General features: G+C 38.8%; 1 protein-coding gene across 7 annotated transcripts in view; it reads left to right on the top strand.

Annotated features, from left to right (window-relative positions):
• The window catches only part of ANKRD44 (ankyrin repeat domain 44), a 279,387-nt gene that overhangs the window by 146,752 nt on the left and 104,932 nt on the right, over window positions 1–27,703 (top strand). For all 7 annotated transcript variants that reach the window (XM_054699964.1, XM_037523759.2, XM_054699963.1 and 4 more), the window contains exons 3-8: window positions 1,505–1,583; window positions 10,142–10,212; window positions 20,709–20,909; window positions 21,512–21,599; window positions 23,075–23,217; window positions 24,298–24,510. In XM_054699964.1, the coding sequence (XP_054555939.1) occupies window positions 1,505–1,583; window positions 10,142–10,212; window positions 20,709–20,909; window positions 21,512–21,599; window positions 23,075–23,217; window positions 24,298–24,510 (795 nt within the window). The remainder of the gene's footprint in view (window positions 1–1,504; window positions 1,584–10,141; window positions 10,213–20,708; window positions 20,910–21,511; window positions 21,600–23,074; window positions 23,218–24,297; window positions 24,511–27,703) is intronic.

Below are 27,703 nucleotides of genomic sequence, written 5' to 3'. Positions count from 1 at the left end.
GAGGCATGCATGTTGATCAATTCAGTGTAGCCAATTTATGCTGAACACCTAGTATTCTGGTACTATGGGGATAAAAGTGAGTGTGACCTCTTCTTTACCCTATGGGAGTTCTTAGTCTTGGAGGGAAAATTAATATACAGCTATCCATGCTGCTGACAATAATGGCAGTGCAGAAACATTTGCTGTGCATGGGCCAAGTCTCATGCCTGCATAGAGCTTTATTTACTTACATTATCTTGAATTCACTTATCACTTCTCTGAGATAGATATTATTATCTCCAACTTACAAATGGGCAGGCGATTTCCCCCCCTATGTGCCATTGTGCCACCTCTTAGCACAACACATTAAATGCCTCACCAAGGACTTAGACTGGAATCTGACAGGTGAAAGCCCAATCTTGGCTTTGTTACAGATCTGTGGGGTTTTGAGAAAATTTCTTAATTTGAGTCATAGTTTTCTCATCAACAGAGACAGTACTGTCTACCTCAGTTCTCAGCTTCATTGTCATCACTCTCAGGAAGCCTTAGTCTCCCACTCTGAAGAATTTTATTCCCATCTGCCAGCCACTTGATCCAATTGTCCTGTTTAAATTTTATTGCAGTCTCTATCACCAACTGAAACAAACTCACGTGCTGTTGGTGTATACATTTCATGGAGGCAGGGACAGGCCTGCAGTGGTCCCGTCTGTCCCCATGTTCCTGGCACAAAGTAGGCATTAAATAAGTATGGTATGAGTAGCAGTGGTCTAGGCCACAGTTAGTGGGATAGAAAGGAGAAAATGGGGCCTCCCCGGTGGCGCAGCGGTTGAGCGCTGGGTTGCGAAGCTGCCCGCAGCCTCTGCGGCGCCAGTTCAATCCCCGGCTGCTCCCTGGCCACCAAAGGAGGGTCCCACATGGCGCGCAGACCTCTCCTGCCGCCCACTGCTCCCCTCAGCAGTGTACTTCGGTCCTTCTGCCTGCTCTGCTCCCTGCTCTGGTGAATTCTCTCACCTTCCCGCACTTCTGACTGTACCCAGTGCTTGTATGTATAAACAAACAAATAAATAAATAATAAATCTTTAAAAAAAAAAAAAAAAGAAAGGAGAAAATGACTGTATTTGCATTTACTGTCCTTATGAACAGTCCCTGTGTGTTCCCTTAGAAAGAAATGAAAGCTTTGAACTTTATTTAAGGTACATAGAAAAGTTTGATTTTTTTTTTCCCACATGGAAGATTGGAAAATAAATTTAATTTCATCATCCAGTGTATGATGGTCCATCTTTGACTTGAGCTGGGCATCAATAAAAGGAGCAGACACATGTACAATACACATGCCCAGAAGATGGCATGTGGTTTATCCTTGTGGTTATGGGGCATGCTGAGAGGAAATGTACAGCCAGGACTCAGTGAGAGGAGTTTGGGCTTCACTGTTTTCCATGATCATCAGACTGAGTGCCATGTCTTACAGTGTCCACAGTAGGCACGTCCAGTCAGCACTGACTTGTTTATCTTTGTCATTCTTCAGGATTCCGAGAAGAGAACCCCGCTTCATGTGGCTGCATTTCTGGGAGATGCAGAGATCATTGAACTGCTGATTTTGTCAGGTAAATAACACTCAAAAGTCAACTGAAGATAAAAATTGAAATGACCAATTTACTAGATGATCGATTGCCATGAATCCAAACAGAATTCTTTCATTGTGTTCATGGAATTTTATTTGATCAAATGAAAATATTTGGTATACAAATGACAATACAGGAAGTTATTTTATTGATAAATTATTTTTCCAATAAAACTTGTTTATATTGCTTTGAAAGTCTGATTCCTGACTGTCTATCAGATCCAGTATTTTAGATGGATTCAATACTTTTGGATTTTTTTTTATTGTAAAGAAGAGAAAGAATGAACAAGGAAACTGATTCCTTAAAATCTACATGCAAATGTAGATTTACATACATTTAAATTGTGCTGCAAAACTATACTATGTTTTATTTATGGATACATACAACTACATAATAAAATTATAAAAACATGGAAGGAAAGAAGACAGCATAGTGATTACGTTTGAGGAGGCAGGTTGAGTGAGAAGTGTCTTCAGTGAAGGATATAAAGGAGACTACAACTCTGTAAAATGTTTTATCTTAAAAAGTGAAAGGAAACATGGCCAGTGTGTGTTCCATCTGATTTGTATGTACACTGGTCTTTGTGATATTACTTTCCTGTGTATTTTAAACAGTTCATCAGCTTTAAAATTGCCAGTGCTTTCAGTTTTGGAAACCTGTATGCTTGCTGCATCTTTCCAAACAGGTTTCCAAAACTTAGCGTGTGCTTTCTCCCTTGAGTATTTGCTAGACAAGTTCCCAGAGCATATCTGAACATGTGCGTGTGTCTCAGTGTACATTGTATATAGACCAGCTGACTTTCTTCTTCCTCCTTTTTGTTTTGGGAGATTCAAATCTGGAGGAAATGCCTCTGACCACAGACTATGCAAAAGGTCTATAATAAGATTTGCCTTTGTTTGCAGTAGTTAAGGGAAATTGTAGAATTCCACAGTATACTGTGCAAAGGTAGGAGATGATATGTATTTATAAGCAGATGTGGAAAGCATTGTGGAAAAGAAACAAGAATTGTGTTGTGGTACACAAGGAAGATCAGATTGCCCTTGTTTTTATTGTGTCCATGTTCTTCAGGTGGGTTTTCCCAGGAAATCTGTGCCTTATTACATGTATGCCCTCCGCTCCTGACAATTGCATGGAGCTTAGGTTAGATTTCATGTATCATCTCTTGTGGTCTGGAGAACAGGGCTTCCTTTTGACAGTTCTAAAGATGTTCCAAGGTTATGTTCCAAACAAATGTGTATTGTTTGGTGTTGGCACAGACCATGGCTAAGAGCCAGAGCTCACCTGGCTGGTTGCCCCAGCAGTAAAAATTTGGCCCATGGAAAATTGTGGCAGAATCAACGAGAGTGTAAAAGAAAGGGTTCTGTGGTGTGACACCTAATGGTCCTAACCAGCTGCACCCATCACCCAAATGTTGTATTAAAAGACCTCTCAGAATCTCAGAGGAATGATTGGTTCATGAATGTGCAGATAAAATTCAAAACTTTATTTTTTTGTTTGTTTTTTCACACACAAAAGGGAAGGTTGTAATTCTGCAGGATGAAGTTGACACATTTATTTTCCTCAGGTTCCTGAGGTTCCTGAGGCCTGGTCATTGTTGGGGAAACTTGAATTCGTATCACCTTTACATGGTCACAGAGTCTACCACTCTTTCTTTAATATGCTTGTTCAGCAGAGTCAGGAGAAACTATTCTGTCTCTCTTGGTCTGTACACTGGCTTGATTCTAGAATTATTGAGCTGTTAACTACTGTAGTATAATTTGGTGCACATGCTATGGAATCCCCCCCCCCCCCCCCCGTCTAATTAGGAAGTCTTAGGATTTGGAAGTGCATTGAGAAAGTTCTTTAGAAATTTTTCCTAACTGTGGAAGCTTAGGTAAACTCTTGGAATTCTCATGGCTTTAATTTCCCTGAGAAGTCCTTTATTCAATTTGTATATTCTATTCCTAAGGAAATATTGCAAGACCATGATGATTTCATCTCTGAGCTTACATCTGGCAACTGACCCTATAGGGACTCCAACCAAACTCTTTTCCAGTTTAATAATAAATGAGGTGCTAATGGTTCCCATGTTGGACAAATAATTTGGCCTTGCCATAACAGCCCATTACAGCTGTGTTCTCTGCTGTATTAACTTACAGAGCATAGTGTAATCCAAGCCTGCTAAATTCCGACTGACATTATCTCTTATTAGTCAGGCGGATGGAAACCTGAATGTCTCTGAGCACAAAGGGAGGAACTAGGTCTAGCAATTTACCCTTCTTATAACTGCCAATCCAAATTCTGGCTTTATTTTATCCCCCCTCCTCCACTTTACCTCCCACCTCTCCTTTAGCTTCTGTTTGGGAACTGGCCAAAGTTAGCATTCAGGCAGAAGGTCATCAACAGCTTGTGAAATCATTTGTCCCTATACATATGAATGAAATCAATGTGAACCAATCAGTGGGAGTTCAGAGTTAGAGACTGGAGTTGAAATGGCCAGTGTAACAATACCCTGTAGAGAGTTTTGGGGATGCCCAAGAGTTAGAGTCCTGGGCTGAAGGGGCAAATTTGAAGTACTTACCCTATAACATGGGAGTGTTTGTGAGGTGTAATTACTAATTAAAAATAATAAATTTATTAGAGTTTATTAGAATATGGAACAAATGGTATTCCTGTAAAATTATTTCCTGTGATTTTTCAAAATATGATCAACTACTCTCAATGCAAATTGCTTCCAGAGTCAGTAACATGTCATTCTTTTGATTCTCTTATGCATAATGAAAATTTATCTTTTGAGGTTGGATTTGATGTTTTTTTGTCTGGTGAAAAAAAGGGTGGGCCTCCCCTGGTGGCACAGCAGTTGAGCGCTGGGCTGCAAAGCTGCCCACAGCCTCTGCAGCGACGGTTTGATCCGTGGCTTCTGGTGAGGGTCCCACATGGTGCGCAGACCTCTCCTGCCGCCCGCTGCGCCCCTCAGCAGTGTATTTCGGTCCATCTGCCTGTTCTGTTCCCCGCTCTGGCTCTGGTGAGTTCTCTCACCCTCCCGGGCTTCTGACTGTACCTGTGCTTGTATAAATAAATAAATCTTAAAAAAAAAAAAAAGAAAAAAGAAAAAAGAAAAAAGGTGTGACTAAACCAGGCAGTGCTGATTTTGACCCCCTAAATGTAGCATGATTATGAAGTAATGATCCATTTTCTGGTGGGTGTATAAACTGACTTTAAAAGCAACATCAAGGGGAGTTTTAAGAGTGTTCTTTGTGGGCCTCCCTGGTAGCGCAAGGGGTTAACCTCTGAAGCCTTCCGCAGCCACTGCAGTATGAGTTCGATCTCCAGGCAGGTAGGTGATCCACATGGCATAGCAGACCTCTCCTGTCTTGTCCGCTGCTCCCCTCAGCAGTATATTTAAGTAGATCTGCCTGTTCTGTTCCCCACTCTGTCTCTGGTGAATCCTCTCACCTCCCACATCTCTGGCTTCTATCCCAGTTCTTGTATGCATAGACGGATAAATCTTTAAAAAAAAAAAAAAAAAGAATGTTCTTTGCAGTTGCCAGATGTGGAGTCATCATGCACTCTGCCAAGGTCATTGCTTTGAAGGACAATGCTCCTGGGATATAATGAGAGTTGGTCTGTTTGTTAAGAATAAATCAATAGCAAGCTGGCCTCATTATATTATAATCCTATTTCATATGATTTTTATAATATACCTGTTTATTTCTACAATTAAAAGTCAAATTTTAAATATGCCTATCTTAAGAATCAGTAATTCTCTTTGGCCTGTAAAATTTTTAAGCCACTTTATCTTATTCTTTTGTTTTATTTCTTCCTAGATGACAGGGCTAAGGGAACAAATATATAGCCTCTGGAAAAGATGCTCAGAACTCCCTTTACTCCTGATATTTATAAAAATAAAATCAAGTGGCAACAAGGATAAGACAAAAAATACCTCATTTGTAATTACAGCTTATGCCTGACTTTTGTTGGGTCTTTGTCTCTAATGAAACAGTATTGCCTGGCACTATTTTTTTTTAGTGTTTAAGCTTCAAAGTGTCCCTGGGTAAAATGCATTTGCCTGTAAATCATTAGATATGCAGACTCTGTGTCCTTCAGTGCACAGTGGTGCCTGACAGGTAAATAACGTGAAGCTTCCTTTAGAAAAATGTTATAAATATTCAACTCGGAGCCAAAACCATCTGACATCTCCCTCTGACATGTAAACAAGACTCTTGGACGCGTTTGGAGGAAGAGGATGAGGAAGTCCATGGCAGGGGATGACACTGATGAAATATTGCTCAGTCCCTGTTCAGATAACTCTGCTTTTGTCATAATAATTTTCTCGTTTGGGGAGAGGATGTTTTCCTGCCAGTTGCCTGTTTACCTCTGGAAGAGAATGAATAGAGGGGTGAAGGACTTAAACCATGACTGAAGGAAGCCGCTTCCTAGATTTCTAATTATCTTCCAATTCCTTCAGTGATTCTGGAGCTGCATGACAACAGTCCTGGTGTTGTGTGCTACCCTGTGCTGCCCTGTGCTGCTGAGCAAGCTTGGAGTAATTTTTCTCCATGAAAGAATTTTAATATTAAAAGCAACATCTGCATCTGTATAAAACTGGAATTTCTGGAATATGTAAATGATAATAAAAACAATATAATATACATGTATAAATACAAATTATAAGAAAAAGCTATAGTAGAAAAATAGGGGAAATAGGTAAAGCATATGAACAAGCTATCCTCATAGAATGAATTAAAAATGATCAGTAAACAGACATATTAGAAAATGCCCAACCTCACTCTTGAACGGGAAAACACAGAAATGTAATATGATTTTCTTCCATTCAGATTTGCAATATTTAAAATAATCAAACCAGGTTTTGATGAGGATGTGGGAAAACTAAGCAATCTTATACACTCTTATTGTGTAAATTGGCACATTTCATAGGGCTCAGACCCAGAGTATTTATTAAAACCAAAAGTATGCATGATCTATAACAGAGAAAGTCCCTTTCTAATTCTAATTCTAGAATCTATCCTGGACAAATACTTGCACATTTGCTTAAGAATCATTTTATGGAGGTTCATAATAGCATTGTCTGAAATAGTGAAAAGTTAGAAACACTTGAAATATCCATCAATAAGAGGAAAAGTCTAAAAGATGTGGAATATTTATATGTTGGAATACATGTGGCAATTAGAAAGGCTAGACTCATTCTGTTTTTATCAACATGGATAGCTATGAAAAATTAGTGAAACAAGTTCAAAGTGTTATTACAGTATGATGCAATTTATGTAGAATATACTTATGAAAGTATGTTATAGATTTTTAAAACTTATTGTGTAATATTTCAAATATACGAACAGTATTGTACTGATCACTCAGCTTAATTTTCTATGGATATGCATATTTGCATATGAAGACAGGAAAGAAATTGGAATGAAATCAAGGGAGCGTATATACATATATGTGACCCACATTAATATATCCCTATATATTATACACATATTATATATACATACATCTATATAGTATCTACATACATGTGCATCCATATCTGTGTGCATCTGGTGGAGGTAGAGAAGTGACAATAAGGAACAGAGAGAATGACAGGGAAAGTGGAAGGGAAAGTCAGTGTTTAGTTGAATGCTGGACAAATGTTGGCTAGTTATGAAGTAAGGAATAGTATCCAAGTGCTTGTGCTTTGAAGTTAGACTGGGTTCAAATCTTCCATTTCTTGGATCTATCACATGATTGAGAAATTCCACTCGTAGGCATCTTCCCAAGGAATACAAAAACGCTAATTTGGAGGGATATATGCACTGGGATATATGCATTGTAGCACTATTTACCACACTTGATCTTAGCCAAAAGGCCGAGAAGCGATGCATTGTGGCACTACACTATTTACAGAAGCCAGGCTGTGGAAACAACCTCAGTGCCCAAAGAAAGAAAAATGGATTAGGAAGATGTGGTATATACACAATGGAGTAGCTCTTAGTTATTTTTTTTAATGTATAAATGTATGTATGTATGTATGTATGTATGTATTTATGCATGTATGCAAGAGCTGGGGTACAGGCCAAAGGTGTGGGGGGTGAGAGGATTCACCAGAGACAGAGTGGGGAACAGAACAAGCAGATTGACTGAAGTACACTGCTGAGGGGAGCAGCAGGTGAGTTAGGAGAGGTTTGCCACACCATGTGGGTATCTCCCTGGCCGGGGATTGAACTCATGCTGCAGAGGCTGTGGATAGCCTCATAGGTTGCGTCTTAATCTCTTGCGCTACTAGGGAGACCCAGTAGCTCTTATTTATTAAGAAAGATCATCTCTTGCCATTTGCAACAACATGAGTGGAACTGGAGGAGATTATGCTCAGTGAAATAAGTCACAAGGAAAAAGACAAATACTGGATGATGTCACTTATACATGGAATATAGAGAAACAAAACATCAGATAAAGCCAAACCAAAATCAAATCAGTGGACTTGGTGAAGGACTATTGGTGTCTTTGTGGGGGGTGTGGTGTGCTAACATTGAAGGGGTAGATCCTATACCTCTAAGTCATATACAGTGTTGTAAACCAGTGTTACTTCAATAAAAAAATAAATAAAATCTTCATTTCCTGGCTGGATATCTGGGGGATATTACTTTTCATGATCTTTGTTCCCTCCTCTATTAATATAAAATTGATGTAGTCAGAGTATCTCTCTATTAAATAGACTACACATACATTAATATACAGTCAGAATTCAGATTATGTTAACAATTTTTAATATGACTCTTAGCAATTGCACTGTCCAATATGTTATTCCAAACCAGTTGTGGTTATGAGGCACTTGAAGTGAAGCCAGTTTGAATGCAGATGTGCTGTAAGTATAAAATGCACAGTGGATTTTAAAGTTTTAGCATGGGAAAAGGAAAGTAAATTATCTTACTAATTTTGTGACTTTATTACATCATAACATTTTGTACATATTGAATTAAAATTATATACTAAAATTAACTTTGCATTCATCTTGTGTCCTGGAGAGCTTTTGCCAGGCCTCATCTCAAACCAGTGAAACCAGAATGGGGAGGAGGAGAGACATTCTATCTCTCTTTGTTTTAGGTTTATATTCTTGTTTCTATAATTAACATTGTTGGTGGTACTCATTCTTCTTCAGTTAAAGGTAAAAAACAGTGGTATTTCTATGTTTTGTTATTTCTTTGTAGCCAGTGCCTTAAATTAAATTTCTAGCTCACCTTTTACCCATGAAAGTTCCCTGCTGCCTTTTATTTTTTTAAAAAACAATATTTTTTTGGGTTTCTTTTCCCTTTAAAAAACTGTCAGCTGACCTGGGCCTCACAGCGATTAGTCAGTCTCTGCTTCCACTTGACTCACTTTCTCCACTCTTGTCCCGGATTCTCTCCTTCTCACTTCCCCCTCCTCTGTCTTACTTTCTAGTTTCTTTGATTCACCCCTCCTCTCTTCCTCACAAGTTCCTTCCTTGTCCCAAGGCTAAAATAGACTTCTCTTAATGGCTATCTTACACATTTGGATATCATACATATTTTCCCTCCCTCTTCTTTTATAACCATTTTGTGAAACCTTTCATCTCTGACCAAAAGACTGATCAAAGCTCCAAATCCTCACACAGGAAGGTCATACTGAATTTTAGCAGAGCAGTTGTAGCTTGGTGAGCTTCCTGGAGAATTGTGGAGGGTGTCATAAAGGAGGATGTGCTCTATTTTCTGTGAATCCATCACATTGAGCTTTTGTACGACAGTGGTGTGACTGCTAGAAAAATAAGCCTGAGGCCCATCTCTGAGTGTGAGCTGATTCTGGCTCATAAGTGAGCCTGTTTGCCCACCGCATGGTGTGAGGGAGCTGTAAGCAGTCTACAGAGGCTTCACGTTTTATCATCCAAAAGCTCTGCAGAAGCTGGTTTCTTTCTACCAGAACATTGCGTTGATTCTAGAGAAACAATTTGGATTTGTGGATAAAGCAGATTTCTGCTAATCCCCTCAGCTCAGATCACATCTGAACAGAACTCAACTCTACAAGATTTGTTTGAAATCTGACTACTGGAATATGTTTTTTGGGAGGCACACATCCCTGACAGTTTGCCAATAAGTATTGTATGTCCTGTGAGATAAATAAGCTTACTGATTAAAAATAGAATAAAATTATGTGTGTAATTGTATGTTTTGTATTTAGAAATATATATTGTATTCCAGAACACACCTGAAAAGTTACTCATTCTTCAGAACTTATATTTCCGTGTCCCAGAGCATCTCAGCCTTCTTAACCGCTTTATAACTATCTCCTACCCAGTGAGACACCGCATCTCTCATTTAGTCTCATCCCAATTCTTGTGACAATCTCAGTTTCTGATTTTACTTTCTATCTTACTGAATATCTCCTACTGTCTGGTGGCTAGAAAGCACGTGCTGATACAGAGAGAAAAAAAAAAAAAACAAACAAACTGGGTGACTGTATCAGGCAAATGAGAGCACACAATAAGCATTGGCAATAGCAGAACTACTCCTGACTGTGTTATGCCTCTAACCTGTGCTCTTTGGTTCCAGGAGCTCGTGTAAATGCCAAGGACAATATGTGGCTGACCCCACTGCACCGAGCTGTTGCTTCCAGAAGTGAAGTGAGTGATTATTTTACTTGATCTAGCACCTCTGGTCCCTAGAAAGAGGAAATGCCTTCCTCTGAATTAGGGATTCACACTAGTGGGCAGTGAGAATTTACTTCTAATACAAGAGGACTATCAAAATCAAACAGTTTTTGATTTGAGTACCTCCTGCATCCTGGTGCAGTGTTAGGGTCATCCAAGATGGACAGAGTGACCTTTAACTTCAGTGTGTTCTCAGTCTGGAAGGTGAGGTAAACAGGTAAGTAGATCAATATAGCATCAAAGCTGAATTGGAGGTGGAGCAAATAACTGCATGAGTAGAGGGAATGCCTTGGTGAGGCCTTGACTGAGAAGGCAGGTGGAGGAGCAAGGGTCAGGAAGCTAATCACTTCTCTAAGAACATGTTGAGTTGGGCAGCATGTCACTGGCATGTAAGCTCCATGAGAGCAGGGATCTGTGCTTTGTTCCCTGATGTAATCCAAGCCTCATACCTTATGGGAATTTAAGAGACAATTTATTTTGACTGTTGGAAATTCAGGTGAGGGTGACTAATAGATTACCTGTCTGAAACAGAATAGAAACTGTGGGAAATGGATCAGCTGGTTCAGGAAAGCATAAGGGCTGAGAAGGCAGGACCAGTGTGGGAGCAGGGTGGTCGGAGCCCTGGTGAATTTGAGCCTTGAAACCTGGTCAGAGGAGATGCCCTGGTCAGAGGGATACAAGAGGCTCTAACCTTGGAGGCACTTGGCATTGCAATGACTCATCTTTGAGCTGATTTTACCAAGTGAAGCTTTTTCCCTGCTTCTAGAGAGGGTGCTATGCGCCAGGATCACACAGGTGCAGGAGGCGTTGCTGGGCATGCATGCACGATGCCAAAGGTGTCCATGGCTGTCATCAGAGGCAACTTTTCCTCTTTGGCAACTGTGGAAATTTCAGTGCACTTGGTGGTTGGCAGCTTAGTGCTCATGATCTCTGCTATGCTGTGTGATTTGAGTAGTTTTTACATGGGGTTGTGTTCTCCCAAATAGCCCACATGGAATGAGGGAGGCAAATGATCCTAAGTTGCCTGGCCCAGACCCTGAGGAATGTAGAATCTTATGGTCTCACATTTCATTTATTTTACCTGGAAAGCAGCTGCAGTGGGCTGCTTGAGCTTATACAATCAGCATCAGGAGACCAGATCCTGCATAGACAAAGAGCAGGTCTTTTAAGACCATTTGATCTTTGGTAATTTTTTAAAAAGTGTCTTTTGAAGGATATGGATTTGCTTTACCTTTTAACAAGGATCATGTTTTTCTAGTTCAAGAAAACATTTACTGAGCACCTTTTAATGCCAGACCGTGCTTACTGATGGAGCTACAATGAGAAATAAGACACAGGTCTCCTGCCCTTAGGTAGTACGAGTGCAGGGGGACAGACATAAAACCAGATGATTTCAGGACTGCGTTACTTTTTCCAACTAACACTCTATCTTCATTTAACACTCAACAAACTGCAAAGGCTTCAGTTCTCAAAACATCTATTTTCCACCAACCATCAGCCCACTTTTTAACATATCTTTAGTGTGTTTGAATTCAGTCAACCCAGTGATGAATCAATCTTTATATGTGAGAAAGGCATTTCTTGCTTCTTTAAGGAATCAGCTCCCTCTGCAGGTTTGCTGGGAAAAAAGTGCCCTTACAAGGGTATCTTGTTTGGATGGAATTAAAAGGCAAATAACCCTGAGTTGTAAACAATCAGGGTTATATATAAGAGGATGCTATCATATTAATATGTCACAAGTTGAAAAGTTTCTTAGAAAATTGGAGTCTCTGTAACCATTGTTATAACTGACTGTCGGCATCTTAACTTCAATCACATCGCTGCACTGTGGAAGTCCTAAATCCATGTTTGCTCCTTCTTTAGAAACTGATCTTATTGCCATTACTTTGTACTTCCCCTAATAATATCTAGGGATGGGAAGTAGGCTTAAGGGAGAAAGAACAGAGAAGATTTGGACTGGTATTGTTGAATTTGCTAAAGGGGATATGTGGCTTCAGAATGAGAACTGGCACATTTATTGCTTACATTGACAAGCACTGACATTACTTACATGAATATATATTGAAAATCATTTCTTCATTGAAAGACAGACATTCTATACTGTTCTCTAAGTCCCTTTGCTTCTAAAACATAGGTAGTTGATCTCTCAGGGTTCAAGTTTCAACTAGGAATGCAGAACCCATGAGAGATGCAGAATAAGATATTTGGTACAAGGATTTGGTCATATATGATTGTGTGAGCTGCTGGAGGAGTTCATGTGAGGCTATCCCTGGTTTCTGTGTAGTCTGAAGTCCTGTAGCTAGCAGGCTCTGTGTTTGATAAGGCAAGGCAAGCTGGATGCGAAATGGGGAGAACAAGGACAGACTGGAACCCACCTGTCTCTCACTGCCTCAACATCATGGACATGGGTGACTTGCAGAAGGTACCTCTTCATCCCTGAGCTCTCATGCAACCTGGCCCAAGAATGGGAGAAAATGAAGAAGATATAGCAGGATCTGGAAAAGCATCAACCTGGGTACCACCCTGTGTCAACGTGAGGTTCTCACTGTTGGGTGATGTAGTGTACAAGCTGCGACAGTATCTGACACCCAACACATCTGTCAGGTCTGGTTTTATTTTGCCTTCCAAAATTCATACAGATTTCTCTTGTGGCCAACCCTTAATGGAACAATGCAGAGGAGAGTGTACTGGGAAATGTAGTTCAGCTTGACTAATTGACACAGTAAAACTACCATTGAGGTTGTTATTCTATTTTGATATAAAAAATCTTCTAGACAGTAAACTCCTTGGAATGAGTGCTTTACCTGTTGCTTATCTTTGTTTCTAGCATCTGGTCTGCTCCATAAATAGTTGTTTTTTGAGTGATTCATTGAAGACTTGTGTTTTTAACTTAAGCTACATGTAGGGTAAATGGAGTGCAGAACACTATGTTAATGTGATTCTCTGAAGAACTGTGCACATGTAACTCGTGTGCACCCCAGAGAATACTGGTGGTGATCATCTTCCATGCAGGGTAAACTGACTTGAAGTTTGTTTATGGGCGTGTGGCACTAGAAGCTAATTAAGCCCCTGGAGCCTGAAGAATCAGAATTAGTTTCAAAATTGCATGCAGGACAGATATCATTGTAAGTCAAATTTCTGAACCTTTCCATGCAGGCAAAATTTGTGCTCATATTTTTATGTCTACACAAATAATTTTTATTGCAAAGATTATTGCCTGAGCCTGTTATAGTAATAGGAATACCGGATCATAATACCAATTAAATATCTACCTCAGCCTGATATAATAAAAACTCCTCCACAGACAAGACTGGGTCATATCACCTGAAAACTGGCCAACATAGGTCAGGTTCTAGTGATAAATCATCAAACTTTTTGGTATTGATCAGGCTTTGTTGCTTACTCCCTTCTAGACTCAATCCTACAAGCTTCTCTCACCTTCCTCATGCCCCTCATCTGGATTTTCCAGGGACTCAATAGCCAGGCTAATAATTGATGATGAAAAGATGTTTATCATCACTTATTATTAGGGAAATCCAAACCACTGTGAGATATTACCTCACATGTGAAAATGGCTATTATCAAAAACACAAGGAACACAAGTGTTTACAAGTATGTGGGAAAAATTTCCTATATGTTGGTGGGAATGTAAATTGATACAACCTTTATGAAAAATCAGTTTGGAGATTCCTCAAAAAATTAAGAATAGAAATACCATATAAGTCAACTATTCTAATTTTGGGTATTTTTCTGAGGAATACAAAACACTAATTCAAAAAGATACAGGCTCCCCTATGTTCATAGCAGTATTATTAAGAATAATCAAGCCATGGAAACAACCTAAGTACACAACAGTAGATGACTGGATAAAGAAAATGTGGTGTATACGTCATGCAATACTGTTCAGCTATAAATATAAGGATGAAATCTTGTCATTTGTAACAACATGGATGGACTTAGAGGGGATTATGCTTAAGTGAAATAAGTCAAATGGAGAAAAGCAAATACCATAAGATTTCACTCACATGTGGAAGATAAAACAAATTAAAAAAACCAAAATCAAATTTAGATTCTGAGAACAGAATGGTTCTCTGAAGGAAAAGGGACTGATATGAGCAAAAGGAATAAGGGGGGTCACTGGTCCGGTTGTGAATGGGAACTAGACTTTTGGTAGGAATAGTTAGTATACACAGATGTCAAAATATAATGCTGTTTATCTGAAACATATAATGTTATAAACCAATGTTACTTCAATAGAAAGAAATAAAACTATATACATGGTACATGGTATAAAAAAAACTGGAGCCAAATGGCATCGACTCCTTTATGTACTCCCTCAGAGCTTCACTCATCCTCCAGTTTCTCCAACTGTTCCCACCACTGAAGAAATGAAGATGACCTCACACAAAAATGTTGGGGAATCATACTTTAGATGCTCAATGGCATAAATGAGCAAGATTTGGGACCGCCAAGGAGACTCTCCTGAAGTGGTGTTGTGGATCATTTCATGTTGTGTCCCCTATTTAACTTCTCCTTATTGCTTTTTTTTTCATTTTTCTTTCTTGGAACAGAGAAACAGTAGGGGAAAGAAATTAAATGTATACAAACCTGGAGAGTTTAACATATGTTTATTGAAGCTTAACACATGTTTATGGAAGCCCGCTAGGTAGAAGGCATTGTTAAATATGCTGGGGTGGGAGTATGTGGGTGATGGGCAGGAGGTTGGGAAGGGATTAACAAGTATGCCTTTTAGGACCAAGTGCCCTGGACAGACAGGGCACACAGCCACAACCTGTTGTGTCTGCATCCCAATGCAGGTGTCTTTTACACATGCCTCTCTTCTGTAATGAGCTGATAGTAACACCAAAGGGGAATTGTTGAAGTTTTCACTGCCCTGCTCTAGAGACTGTCTTTTAGTTAGGAAAGATAAAAATGGCTTTATGATGTCTTTGGGGTAAAGAATTGAAGATATTGTGTCCATACATGTTGTGTCATTAGGAACATTCGTTGAGCACCTACTGTGTGCTAGGCAGTATGATATACACTTTTTGTGTATTATTCCATTTTAATATCTGAGTCACCCTTTGAGATTGATATTATTATTTTTCTTTTTAACTTTATTTTTTGAATTTTATATATTTTTTACATTTTATGTATTTTTTACATCATTTTTCATTTTTGCACAATGTATGCATTTTCATCTTAATTATAGTCCCCATACAATTCCCCACCCCCTTATTTTGACCCTAATCCCTCCTCCCCTCTACCCTATAGTGTGTCTCTGGTTTATAGTTGATTTTGATTTTTATTTTATTGTAATTAGTCTTTTTCCTGGTCCCTTATTTAAGTCTTCTAAAGATTGATATTGTTATTAATCTAAATTCAGGAAACAATCTCAAAGAAGCGGAACAAGTCAAAGGCTCCACAACCAGTTGGTGAAGGAAAGAATGACTAGGAAACTCTTGCTTAACCACCCTGCTCCACAGCTTCCCTCAAATTACAAAAGCACCCTTTGGATACTCTTCCAACCAATAAAATAGGTCTATTTTTGGTGTCTGTGCAGACAGAAATCACCAGGTATTAAGATGTTTTCCAGAGCTTGTCTGGATAAGCATTTCAAAGCTTAAATTTTAAAATCTTGTATTTCTCCTTTCCTTTAGAAAATATCATCATCATTGTGAGCTAACTGCTTAGACAGGAACAATGGAAAAAGTATATGGAAAGAAAGTAATGCTATATTATGTATTATATTAAAGTATTATAGTATATACTTTTATATTAAAGTATTATATTAAGTAATGCTATATTAATATATAATTAAAAGAATGTTTACACTTGAAACATAGATCAGACCTGGATTGAGAAGAAAGCAAGAATTTCATAATTTCTGTTCATTAGAATGTAGATGTGTAGTAATGAGATCTGGTGTGCATTCAAATCATCTGGGTGTTGATTATGATGAAACCTATGGTTAGGTCCATAAATACACATTTTAAAAGAAGATTCTGAAGCATGTGGTCCACATAACATACTTTATGACCCAGGATTGAAGATTGGAAATACTTTAACAATCTTCCTAATGCTTAAAGGCAGTGCTTCTTGAATAAGTTTCCTTAGAATTCTTTCATATTCCTAAGTCTCCAGTGAACTATTAGTTCTTAGAATAATTGTAGTCCCATAATAATTAGTGAGTTTAGTTTAATGAGGGGTAGTTTAAAAGGAACCATCTGATAAATTGAACGAATTGATTGGACACCAATTTATAAGTTCTTACAGAATAAGGTAGGACAATAATCAACATAGGGCAAAAAACCCAAGTGATTACAGTAACAATGTAAATGCCTTAGGACTTGAATGCACCCTCAGGGACATCAATAAATATCTTACTAATAAATGCAGGGAATCCACAACAAATGTCTTAACACTTGGTATTATTATTTAGACAGTTTGCTAATGATTATATCAACCTCTCCTACTCAATGCTGTTGAATATATATAAAGTAAAAGGCACCTGCTACTCTTTGTGAAGAGCACAGAAAGTTGTATGAGACTCAGATCCTGGTCCCAAGCAACTCACAGTTTATAAAATTTGACATTGCTGGGCCTGCAAGAACTATATATTGTCATCAGTGATGACTTTTCTATGAGTAATTTATGACCATTTAATGCCACACACATTAGAATGTGAAAAAATCAAATACTAGGGGTGACAGTTTTTAAAATCCATGCTTCCTATTTCTCCTCATCTTTCCCATGTGCCACAGTGATGTTTCTACTCTTACTGCAGAGTTGGGATGGCCTTTTGTAAAAAGAGAAAGTCATAAAAAGTAGAAATAAAATGACTACAGATGTCATCTCCAATTCTCTCCCACATGACATACATCCGGTGACAGTTCTTCCCTCTATTATTTCTCTCTTGCGTAGGGCTGCCTCCTGTGGAGTGTAATCCAACAAGGCCTCCAGTCTTAAGATTGAATGTTAACTGTCCTAATACCTCCATTCAGGAGAAATGCCAGTATCCTCTTCTGTGTTTATTTATAAAAAGGGAACAGAGGCTCTGAAGGAGCACTGCTTACCACATGGCCTGTGTGCTGGCGTGGGCCTGTGAGCTGCTTTCTTGCTCTTGTCATAATAAGACTCAGCATTCAGTGTCTTTTAGAGCAATATGATAAAATAATTTCATGCCTGATAAATTCAATAAAATAATTTGTCTTTTGGATATTATTATTCTACAAATTTGTATTATCTTTACAAAAGTATTGGGTCATGATGGATTTGTATTACTTTTTTAAAAAACTGGCCCTCTATCACAGATAGTTTGAAAAACACTGTTCAGTTACCTTTGCTTGATTTAGAAAGGGTTCTGCTTTCCTTCTCTTACTTTAGTTTCTTTGCCTTGTAAATTCCTGTCAGAGAAAAATGCCTAGATGTTGGATTTAAGCCAGTGCATGATACAGGGAAAAAGAAACTTCTTTGATTTAAAAGATAATTAGTTCTCTTAATAGCCATACATTTACTTTCTCTGAAAACCAAATTAAATCCTTACAAGATTAAAATTTTAGAAAGAGAAAAAAGTTTTAGAAAGGAAATTGTATTTTTTAATCAAAGGTTTGTTTTTGCCAAAATATTGTACTAATTTCCTATTAAGTGTATTAAGGTGATTTGGCAGTTTAAAAGTATAAATACGTAAAGTAACTAAAACTAGAGTCAGATAAAGACAAGCTTAAAAACTAACTGAGCCTGATCCAGTCTAGACTTACTACACCTCTGCCCTGTGATGAGGCTCATGTCCTCTCTTCTTTCGGTGTCCTCACACCTTCCTCCTGCTGAGCTCCAAATGCACCTCACTCTTGCGAGGAACAGTTCAGCTCTGCACACCCCACTCCCAGTTTCACTGCAGAACCACCACTCCATCACAGAGGCCTTGCCCACACACAGGGGTCTGACTCTTAATAGGACCTAGCCTCTTCAGAAGGAATTTGGTTTTAAAACAGTGTTTTTTAATCCTAGTAAATAGTAAAATTTTATTTTAACCAGATTTGACACTTGAAATTTTGTGGTGATTCAAACAAGGAGCGGGACAGGGGCTCTGAAAACTTTTTCCATAAAGTATAAGATAGTAAATATTTTAAACTTTGATGGCTGCTAAATGTCCCTGTTACAAACACTCAACTTGAATATGTATTCAACACAAATATGTAACTTGAAAGCAACCATAGATGATGAATAAACAAACGAATGAGACTATGTTCTAATAAAACTTTATTTACGAAAAGAGCCCATTTACAGCTGTTATTAAAATATTTGAAAGATATTTCCTATTTAAAAGTACAGAACTCCACCATACTCTATGTGCACTTATTTATATAAAACAATGATTGGCATGTAAATGTATTTTTTTTCTTTGCTTAATATGTTGCTTTGTGTGGAATGCAAATCATTCCTACTTACTCATTTAAAAGTAAGGCCTCTTCTAGGTAAGATCTCAATCACCTAGTCTGAGTTACTCTAAAGGTTATTCACACTTTGTTACTTTAAAGAAACCAAATTTCTTATGAATTCATTTCATTGTTCTTATCTCCAAATAGTATAAATTTGTGAAATATTCCTGTATATTTTCTGTTTTGTTGGTCTAGCCTGAATTTACATAATATTCAATTCAAAGCAAAAATGAATACAGTAAGATAACACACAAGGTGAAGGTATTAAAATAATACTACGTATTGTTATTTTGCTGTAGATCTGTGAAGAGGCTACTATACTGCTTTTTATACTATTGTGTTGAAATGGTTATTGCTGACCTTTTGGTCATAGGTCTGAGAAATTTTTCAGCATGCATCTTCAAAATATGCATCTCATTTGTTTAAAATTTTATATATATATATGAATTACTATCTTTAGTTATTATTTCAAGACACAATATACTTAACGTGAAACTTTTCATTTATCATGGTCTTATATAACCATGTAGATAATAGCCTTCCTATGATTTCTCTCTGTTTTGGGCCAAGTTCTTGTAAAATCTGATTAAATTTGTCATTACTTTTACCTTGTAAAGTAGGTGATACCAAGCTTGTCCTAGGAATAGAAGTGTCAGCTTGGTGACTTGATATTATTTATACTTGCATTGGTATTATCATTTTTAATCAGTGTGCTCCTTGCATGAATCTTATTCATTTTAAGGTATTTTTAGTAAGGGAACATACTATCATCTATAAATTGACTTGGCAAGCCAAGAAGTACACATTTCAGTGTGCCCAAAGCAAACGAAGAGAAGGCAGTGCCCACCCCCTTAGTGTGGAAACCTATTCTTCCCTGAGGGCATCTTGAATATTATTAAGTGAGGCAGGATTCTCTGTAGAGCTGACTGAGGGCACAGTGCAATTCAGACATTAAATAGCAGCTAAAATGCTTTCCTTTTTAAAGAAAATAAATATAAATGTAGGTTCCAATTTTTTTCCTGCATCACAATAAATTGTGTATCTACATAAACCTCACAATCTATGAGATCAGAGCCCATAAAAGTGTGATTTTTAAAATTTTAATTTTAATGCTTATATTGTGATTTAAGTTTTCTTTGTGTTAACCCATCTAATTTTGGGGCTAGAGACACTAATGTCTCTCTCAATCTTCCATAGTGCCAGTGGTGTTTTGTACACAATAGGTGAGCATTAATAAAACATGTACAAATGTTTCACTACACAATAGACTCATGGACTACTTTACAGTAATTACTTTATTGCTGAGGATGGATGGGACTGTGTCTTTTTTTTTTTTTAAACAAAATTGTTTACCTGGGCCCTATCAGTTAATTATCCTTTATTTATATCATCTAAATGGAGTGTCCCTAGGTTGTTACTTGTTTATTTAAATTGCATTCTCTAATTTGAAAAGTGAATTTCTTTTTGCCATGCACCCTTAAACTTACTGTCCAAGTTGGCCATTCTTCACAATATATTGCTACTACTGATTCATGAGATATTCTTTTTATTTTGTTACTTGTGTCCCTGATAAAATTGCTAATTTTACTGAAGTTAAGTCACCCACTATCTGGGGTACTTTAATAGCTGCATGATAATGTGGACTGAACAGTTTAAGCCTGTAAGGGTTGAGATGGGTAAGAGTCCATGAAAGGTGGCCAGTGTGCAACTGACAGTACATGTCAATCTTAGATGGTCTTTCAGGAGACTTTTAGCCTATGAGTATCTCAGTAATTCACCTTGATGTCATGCTTACGCACAGCTACTCTTATTTGTGTGAAGGATACACCTTATTATAAGGTGTATAAGGTGTACCTTATAAGGAAACCTTAAACTTAGACCTTTGCTTGGTTTTTGGTCTGTGTCCACCTGTGAGGACATGAGCATTCCCTTTTTCTTTGTAGTTCCCAGGTCTGGTGAGCATCTTACACCCAATAATTATTGATTGAGCATTTGTCAGTGACCCTGCAAACTCTGTTTTTGTTGTAGGAAGCAGTGCAAGTATTGATTAAGCACTCCGCTGATGTCAATGCGAGGGACAAGAACTGGCAGACACCCCTGCACGTGGCAGCAGCCAATAAGGCTGTCAAGTGTGCTGAAGTGATCATTCCCCTGCTGAGCAGTGTCAACGTCTCTGACCGAGGGGGCCGCACAGCCTTGCACCATGCTGCTCTGAATGGTCACTTGGAGGTAGGTGTTGTCATCGCTAGGAACCAAAACATTCCTTTCCTGAACACCCTCTCAGCCCAAACAGAACCTAATGTTCTTGCTAAGACTTTCAGAGAATGTTACAGTAATACTTGCGCACCAGATCTTAGGCAGCTATATCTGTTTTTCAAATTTAAAGCCACAATGGATTGGAAAAGTGGCCATCACTTCAGTCTTTTCCTCTGGCACACATTCCACAGCATCAGCTGTGACATTAGATTTCTGACCCACCTTTTGGTGTGATGCTAATTTGGCTCAGATCACCTGCAGGTGGAGAAGAGCCCGCAGCTTTACACATACTCAATTTCATGTGTGTGTATGTGTGTATTTGTGTGTAGAAGAACTGGAAAGAGGTGTGTGGGTGGTGGTAAGAGGATTCAGCAGAGACAGAGTGGGGAGCAGAACAGGCAGATTGGCTGAAATACACTGCTGAGGGGAGCAACGGGTGAGACAGGAGAGGTCTGCTGTGCCATGTGGGTTAGTTCCCTGGCTGGGGATTGAACTCAGGCTGTAGTTGTGATAGTGCTGAGACTTAACCCCTAGGCCACCAGGGAAGCCCAATTTCATTGTTGGTTATATTTCAGATGGTCAATTTACTCTTGGCCAAAGGAGCAAACATCAATGCATTTGACAAGAAGGACCGGCGTGCTCTTCACTGGGCAGCATATATGGGTAAGGATTCTGTGAATGGACAATAAAGTGCAGATAATTTAACTAAATCAGCCATGGATCTCTCATCGACCATGCAGGTTTTCTCTTGGGCACACCAGATTTGTTTTCAAGTGTGTGTTTCCATTAAATTAAGATTCAACTTCTTTTACTGGCATACATCAAACATTCTACTTGGGCAGTTGCTTGGTCAGAGATTTATTTATCTTATAAAAAGGAGGGCTAAATCATGGCCCACACCTTGGTGAATGTGTTTCGATCTGGATTGGAAAGCTACACATATGGGGCTTATTTTAACTTGCTATGGAAGCCAAAACGGGTGTTTAAAATGAAAAAGAACTGGTTGGCAAAGTAAGGACGCAAATTCCATTTGTCTTTCTCTATAAATATTTATGAAAGAAATAAAATGGAAGGAAGCAGAGACAGCCCTCTGGCTGGCGTGGAGGTTGAGAGGGGCCAGAGTGGCTGTGGATCTCTGGTGATTCCACTGTCTACAGTGTGTTGGGGCACGAGACCGCCCTTCTGCCTGCCGGGATCGGAGACACGAAGAAAGGACATTTCTCTGTTTTTCCTTTTCACTTTGTTGGCACAAATAAATACCACTGACAAATGATAGATCTCACGAAGTTTATTCTCAGCGTAGACTTGTGGGAAAAGAAGAACTAAGATCCTTCCTTTGTGTTTCTAATTGGAGAACATCCTGCAGTTAGTTAGAAAAGCAGACAGGATTCTGTCAGCACTAAGTTATAAACAACTGAATACCCATTCACAGGCGGTTGTGTTGATGAATTATGGAAGATCTACAGAATGGGACACTATACAGTAACCGCCATGATGACATCAATGATATTTATTATTAACACAGTTTCTGTTATACATTAAGTGAAAACAGATCACAAAACAGTATGAATAATATGATTCTCATTTTTAAAAAAAATAAACTGTACAATAAAAACAATCTGGGAAATATACACTGAAATCTTAACTCATTATCTGTAGGGATTGACAGTTGTGGGTAATTTTGGTTTCCCTTTAACTCCTCTTGCCCTTTCTGAATATATTTAAACAAGCATGTAAGTCTTTTATCTTCATAAAAATGACATTAATTGTGGGGAAAAAAGAATGAGTGATTTAGATGGGTTCAGTGAATCCTTGGGCTTATCACATCAACAATGCTTGCTTAAATGATGATACTTGCAAACAAATCTAAGTGAACAGGCATCACTTCTGCTAGATCTCCTTAAAGAGAAGGCTCACATAGGACTTGTCTTATTTTCCCTTACAGCATTCTCATAGTGCCTGACATGTAGTCAGCATTCACTAAATATTTGTTGAATATTTGCCACAAACCAGCTTTTTATAAAGAGCTCAGCAAAATACTGGTGGCAATTAAAACTAATGGTGATCATTTATGTGGACTGAATCGGCAAATTGTTCTGGAAAGGTTAGTAATGTTTTCTGTGGCTTTGTTTGTAAAGGCCACCTGGACGTCGTGGCGCTGCTCATTAACCATGGCGCAGAAGTGACATGTAAGGATAAGAAGGGTTACACCCCCCTGCACGCCGCAGCCTCCAACGGACAGATCAATGTTGTTAAGCATCTCCTGAATCTGGGGGTGGAGGTGAGCTATGATGAATGCGGCACCCGTGGTGTGTTTGTGGGTTTTCGTTCTGAAATTAAATCCTGTTTGCATTTTAATCCAAGAGGAAACTCTCCACCCTCGTTTTCTGGTGTCCTATCTTCTTGTATTTACATGGGCAACTAATGAAGGTTGATGTGGGGCATGTACTAAGTTAGAACATCAGAAGCAAGACTAACTTTCTGTATAGACTTAGAGAAATATGTAAACATATATATGATACATAATAAACTCTCACTTTTAAAAGATTGGCTAGAGCTCTCCTCCCACCTTCAGAATCTTCTAAATCGTGGCTCCCAGGCAGAAACGAATGAATGAATAAATGGCAGGGACAAACAGCAGAATGGCCCAGTGCTGCGCTGGAGCATTCAGTCAACCCCATTCTCCTTCAGTTAGCAGCACAGGAGTGGTGGTGAGGCTCTAGAACACCCCTGTGCCCAGAGGAAAGGGAATCTAAGGCACAGTACTGAAACCAGGATGGTGAAACCCAGCAGCCAGGGCAGGTCTGGGAAAGCAGAAGGCAGCCGTGGCAAAACATGCAGGACAGTTCCCAGGCCTGGTGTAGAATGTGCCTTGTGAGGTGCAGACATCAGAGCCAAACACTAAGTGGCTTCTGAGCCCCATTTCTGAGTTAGGCTCCACAGCATGTCCCTACACACCTCCCACCCCTTTCTCTTCATGTTCATGGTTGAGTTTGGGACTCATTTCTGACTACCCTGATTCACTACTCCTCTGACATTTTGAGGCAGCTTTGCCTTTTACTTTTTACCCCTGTCCCAACTGAAAAATATCTTTCCACAAGTGGAAACCTCTAACTCTGCTTCCTGGTAGCTTACTGTCACCTTCGCCTTTTGCTGGTCTTTATCTCAAAGTGACAAGCTTTGCCAGGATCACTGTGCTAGGCCAAGGGTGAACTCTCAATAACACATTGATGGATGGAATTTCCTTTCTCTAGTGCAGCCATTGGGTTTTGGTGGATTTTTTGGTTTTCTTTTGTGTGTGTGGAAAATGGGGTAAATTTGCTCCACTGATCTTAATCGCCCCTGTTGGACTCTTCCACAGATCGATGAAATCAACATCTATGGGAACACAGCACTTCACCTCGCCTGCTACAATGGGCAGGATGCTGTAGTTAATGAGCTGACTGACTATGGTGCTAATGTGAACCAGCCCAACAACAGCGGGTTCACCCCTTTACATTTTGCTGCGGCCTCCACACATGGTGCTCTGTGTCTTGAATTGTTAGTCAACAATGGAGCAGATGTTAACATCCAGGTATGGCACTCTTGGTCTCTACGTTAAATGCCTTTGCTCTGAGCCTGTGTTTGAGCAAAATCAACTGCTGTACGTTCAGTTTTAATGACGCATAGCTCTTGAATACCTTGACTGCCACAGCCCTATCCTGCATTGTGCTGCTATGGAAACACAACTCAACTCTGTTGTTTTTTGCAGGAGTTCTGATACCAATAGAAGGCTCTGAGCTTATAGTCGCATGCTCTTCATAGCTCAGTGAGTGTTCTAGAGCAAATACTGCATTTCAGGGATATTGACACAGCCCAGACTCTAAGACTAAATAAATGTTGAGCTGATAAAGCAAAGGTGCTAAGAATCAAAAGGAAAACCTAATCTAGTGATTTCGGGTTAATTCCCAAACCTGGCATGGCCCTCCAAGGAATTTCTCAATATTCTCTCTATAGTAGCCCTACTTAGTGGCTTCATGATGGACACAGATCTCTTCCTAACGATGATTCCTTTATTCAGCAAACTAAGCAAGGTTTTCCTAGTGCCTTCTGTTTATTACTGGGGGAGTTCCAATATGAGATAAGATCTTTGCCCCCAAAGAAGTTACAGTATGGTCAGGGGATAATGTAATTAGATAATCATGAGGCAAAAGAAAATGTGATGAGTGGCATGAGAGAGTAATAAAGTGTTGCATACAATAAAAGGCAAGGATTGACTTGTTTCTTACTTGGGATCAAAAATGGCAGCAGCTTTTGAGCTGAGACTTGAAAGATGGATATCAGTTGAAATGAGGAGCAAGAGAATTTGAAAGAGAGTATTCCAGATAGAGAGAGGATATTCCAGAGAGGTGGTAGTGAAGTATTCTTTCTTACCCTAAGAGACAGTAAATTTATCCTCAGCTTCCTGGCTTCTCAGGACACAAGAATCTGGAAACAAAGTCCCAATATCCTGTGTCTGCTTTTGAAAAATTATTTCCAAGATTTAAATTCAAGAATTTTGATCAACTGTTTTGATGCCTTCTCTTTTTACATTTTTTCCTTATAATTTCTAATAGTGGGGAAATATGGGACAAGTTTTCTGAACAGCAATTTGTTGTGATTGGATGGGTATAATCATATGAAAGAAAGGAGCCAGGAACAAGCTGAAATGTGATTTGACCATGAAAGAGGCTTACCTACTGGTTCAGGAGTTTGTCATGTGATTAAAACTGACTACTAGAAACCATGATCTGCTCATAGAACACCAGATAAAAACACAAAGGAAAAATTTCTATATATAACTACATAAAAACCAGGCCCTCCCCAGTGGCGCAGCAGGTTGAATGCAGTGCTGTGAAGCTGCCCACAGCCTGTGCAGTGTGAGTTTAATTCCCGGCTGGCCAGGGAGATTCCCACATGGCATGGCAGACCTCTCCTGTCTTACCCGCTGTTCCCCTCAGCAGTGTATTTTGGTTGTCTGCCTGTTCTATTCCCCACTCTATCTGGTGAATCCTCTCACACTCCTGCACCTCTGGCCTGTACCCCAGCTCTTATATATAAAAAAATAAATCTTTAAAATAAAATATAACTACATAAAAACTTTAAACTTTTATTGACAAACAAAACAATAAAAGGGGGAAAAACAAAAATCCTATCATAAAGTCAAAAGAGGAACAATTCAAGGAAATTTTTGTGCAATATTCATGATAAACAGAGAGCAATATGCTCAATGTATAAAGAGCTCATAAAAATCAGTAAGTCTGATGATAACCTACTAGAAAATATGGGAAAAGGCAGATCAGGAGGGGTTACAGTATCCATTAAATCTCTGAAAAAAATCAGTACAAAGTAATTAGATAAATATAAGCTAATGCATAATGTTAATACATTGATATTTGCTTATAAGACACTGGGTATACTAGCAAAAAGGCTGCTCATCAGTGAGAAAATTAAAATTCAATTAGTAAATATGATACAGTTTTTTAATTAAAAATGTTATGTGTTTCTGTGTATGCACAGAAAGGGGAAAAAAGAACTATTTTCATTTTTATAAAAAGAAAATTCAGGAATAGTTGGACCTAGAAGGAGGTCTAGTAGGGAATGACTGGAAGTCAGTAAAATTAGTCTAGATAAGAGGTCATAAGGACAGAGGACAACCAAGAGAATGGAGAGGCTTTGCAGAAGGGAGAGACTTGGAATAGAAAATCAAGTGATATATGGTTGGACTAGAGATAGAGGAGCTGAAAGCAAGTATAAGAATGGAAGCCTGGCTGAGAGAGGGAGTACAGAACAGTGGTTACATGTTTGTTTCTGGCACTGACATGGCTAGAATTCCAATCCTAGCTTTGACTTACAGGAATTGTATAATCTTAATCAACTTCTCTTTGTGTCTTAGTTTGCTTACTTGTAAAATCAGGCAAACAGTTGTATCTTCTTTATGGAAATGTCATGAGGAGTAAACAAGTTATATCACATAAATTGCTTAAAACAGTGTCTGCCAGACGATAAGCACTTGATAAACGATTATTGTTAGTAAGAGAGATGTCAGGAGAAAGAAAAAGACTTAGGAGGTAAAATTGATGAGCTTAGTTTTTGAGAAGCAAATATTGTGCCTTTTGTATAACTAGTGTAGGAGAACCAGTCATGGAAAATGTGAAATTCTGGCATGGAGAATGATAGAGAATAGAAGAAAAAAATTAGGCTGCCTCATTCATATGATTGATAGTTGAATTTGGGAGGAAGAGATGAGATCACCCAGAAGAACAGTACATGAAAGCATGAATAGAGAATGCCAGCAACCCATTGCACTTAGGATCAGGAGGAAGAACCAGAGAAAGTGATAATATGGAAGAGTTAGGATAGGAGGAAACTGGGGAGAATAGTGTCTTCATGAAGATAGAAAACAGGCAGAGGTGAAAAAAAAAAACAGAATAGAGATTTTCAGAGTTCCAGATCTTGTAAGTCAAGCCTATCCAAGGTCTTGGCGGAGGTTAGATGAAGGTGTTTGGGAGCACTACAGAGGCCAGGAACTGTGTCCCAAGGTGGGGAAAGAGTCATCTGTTGGGGTTGACATCACAGAGATAGTGGTGAGAGGACAGGAGGCTAGTAGGTGGTGAAATCATCAATGCCCCAAGATGGCTGGGCCACTCTCTAATCTAGCCACCCTGGTGTCTGTGGGGCATCTTGTGAATATCCAAAGAACAGAAAAATTTTGAAGTTAAATAAAGTAGCTTTCTTCACCAACCTCC

The sequence above is a fragment of the Talpa occidentalis genome, unplaced genomic scaffold (assembly GCF_014898055.3).
Source record: "Talpa occidentalis isolate TD23 unplaced genomic scaffold, MPIMG_talOcc4v2.1 talOcc4.3, whole genome shotgun sequence".
Taxonomy (NCBI): domain Eukaryota; kingdom Metazoa; phylum Chordata; class Mammalia; order Eulipotyphla; family Talpidae; genus Talpa; species Talpa occidentalis.
Note: the sequence above shows the minus strand (reverse complement) of the source record. Positions and strands in the feature narration are given on the sequence as shown.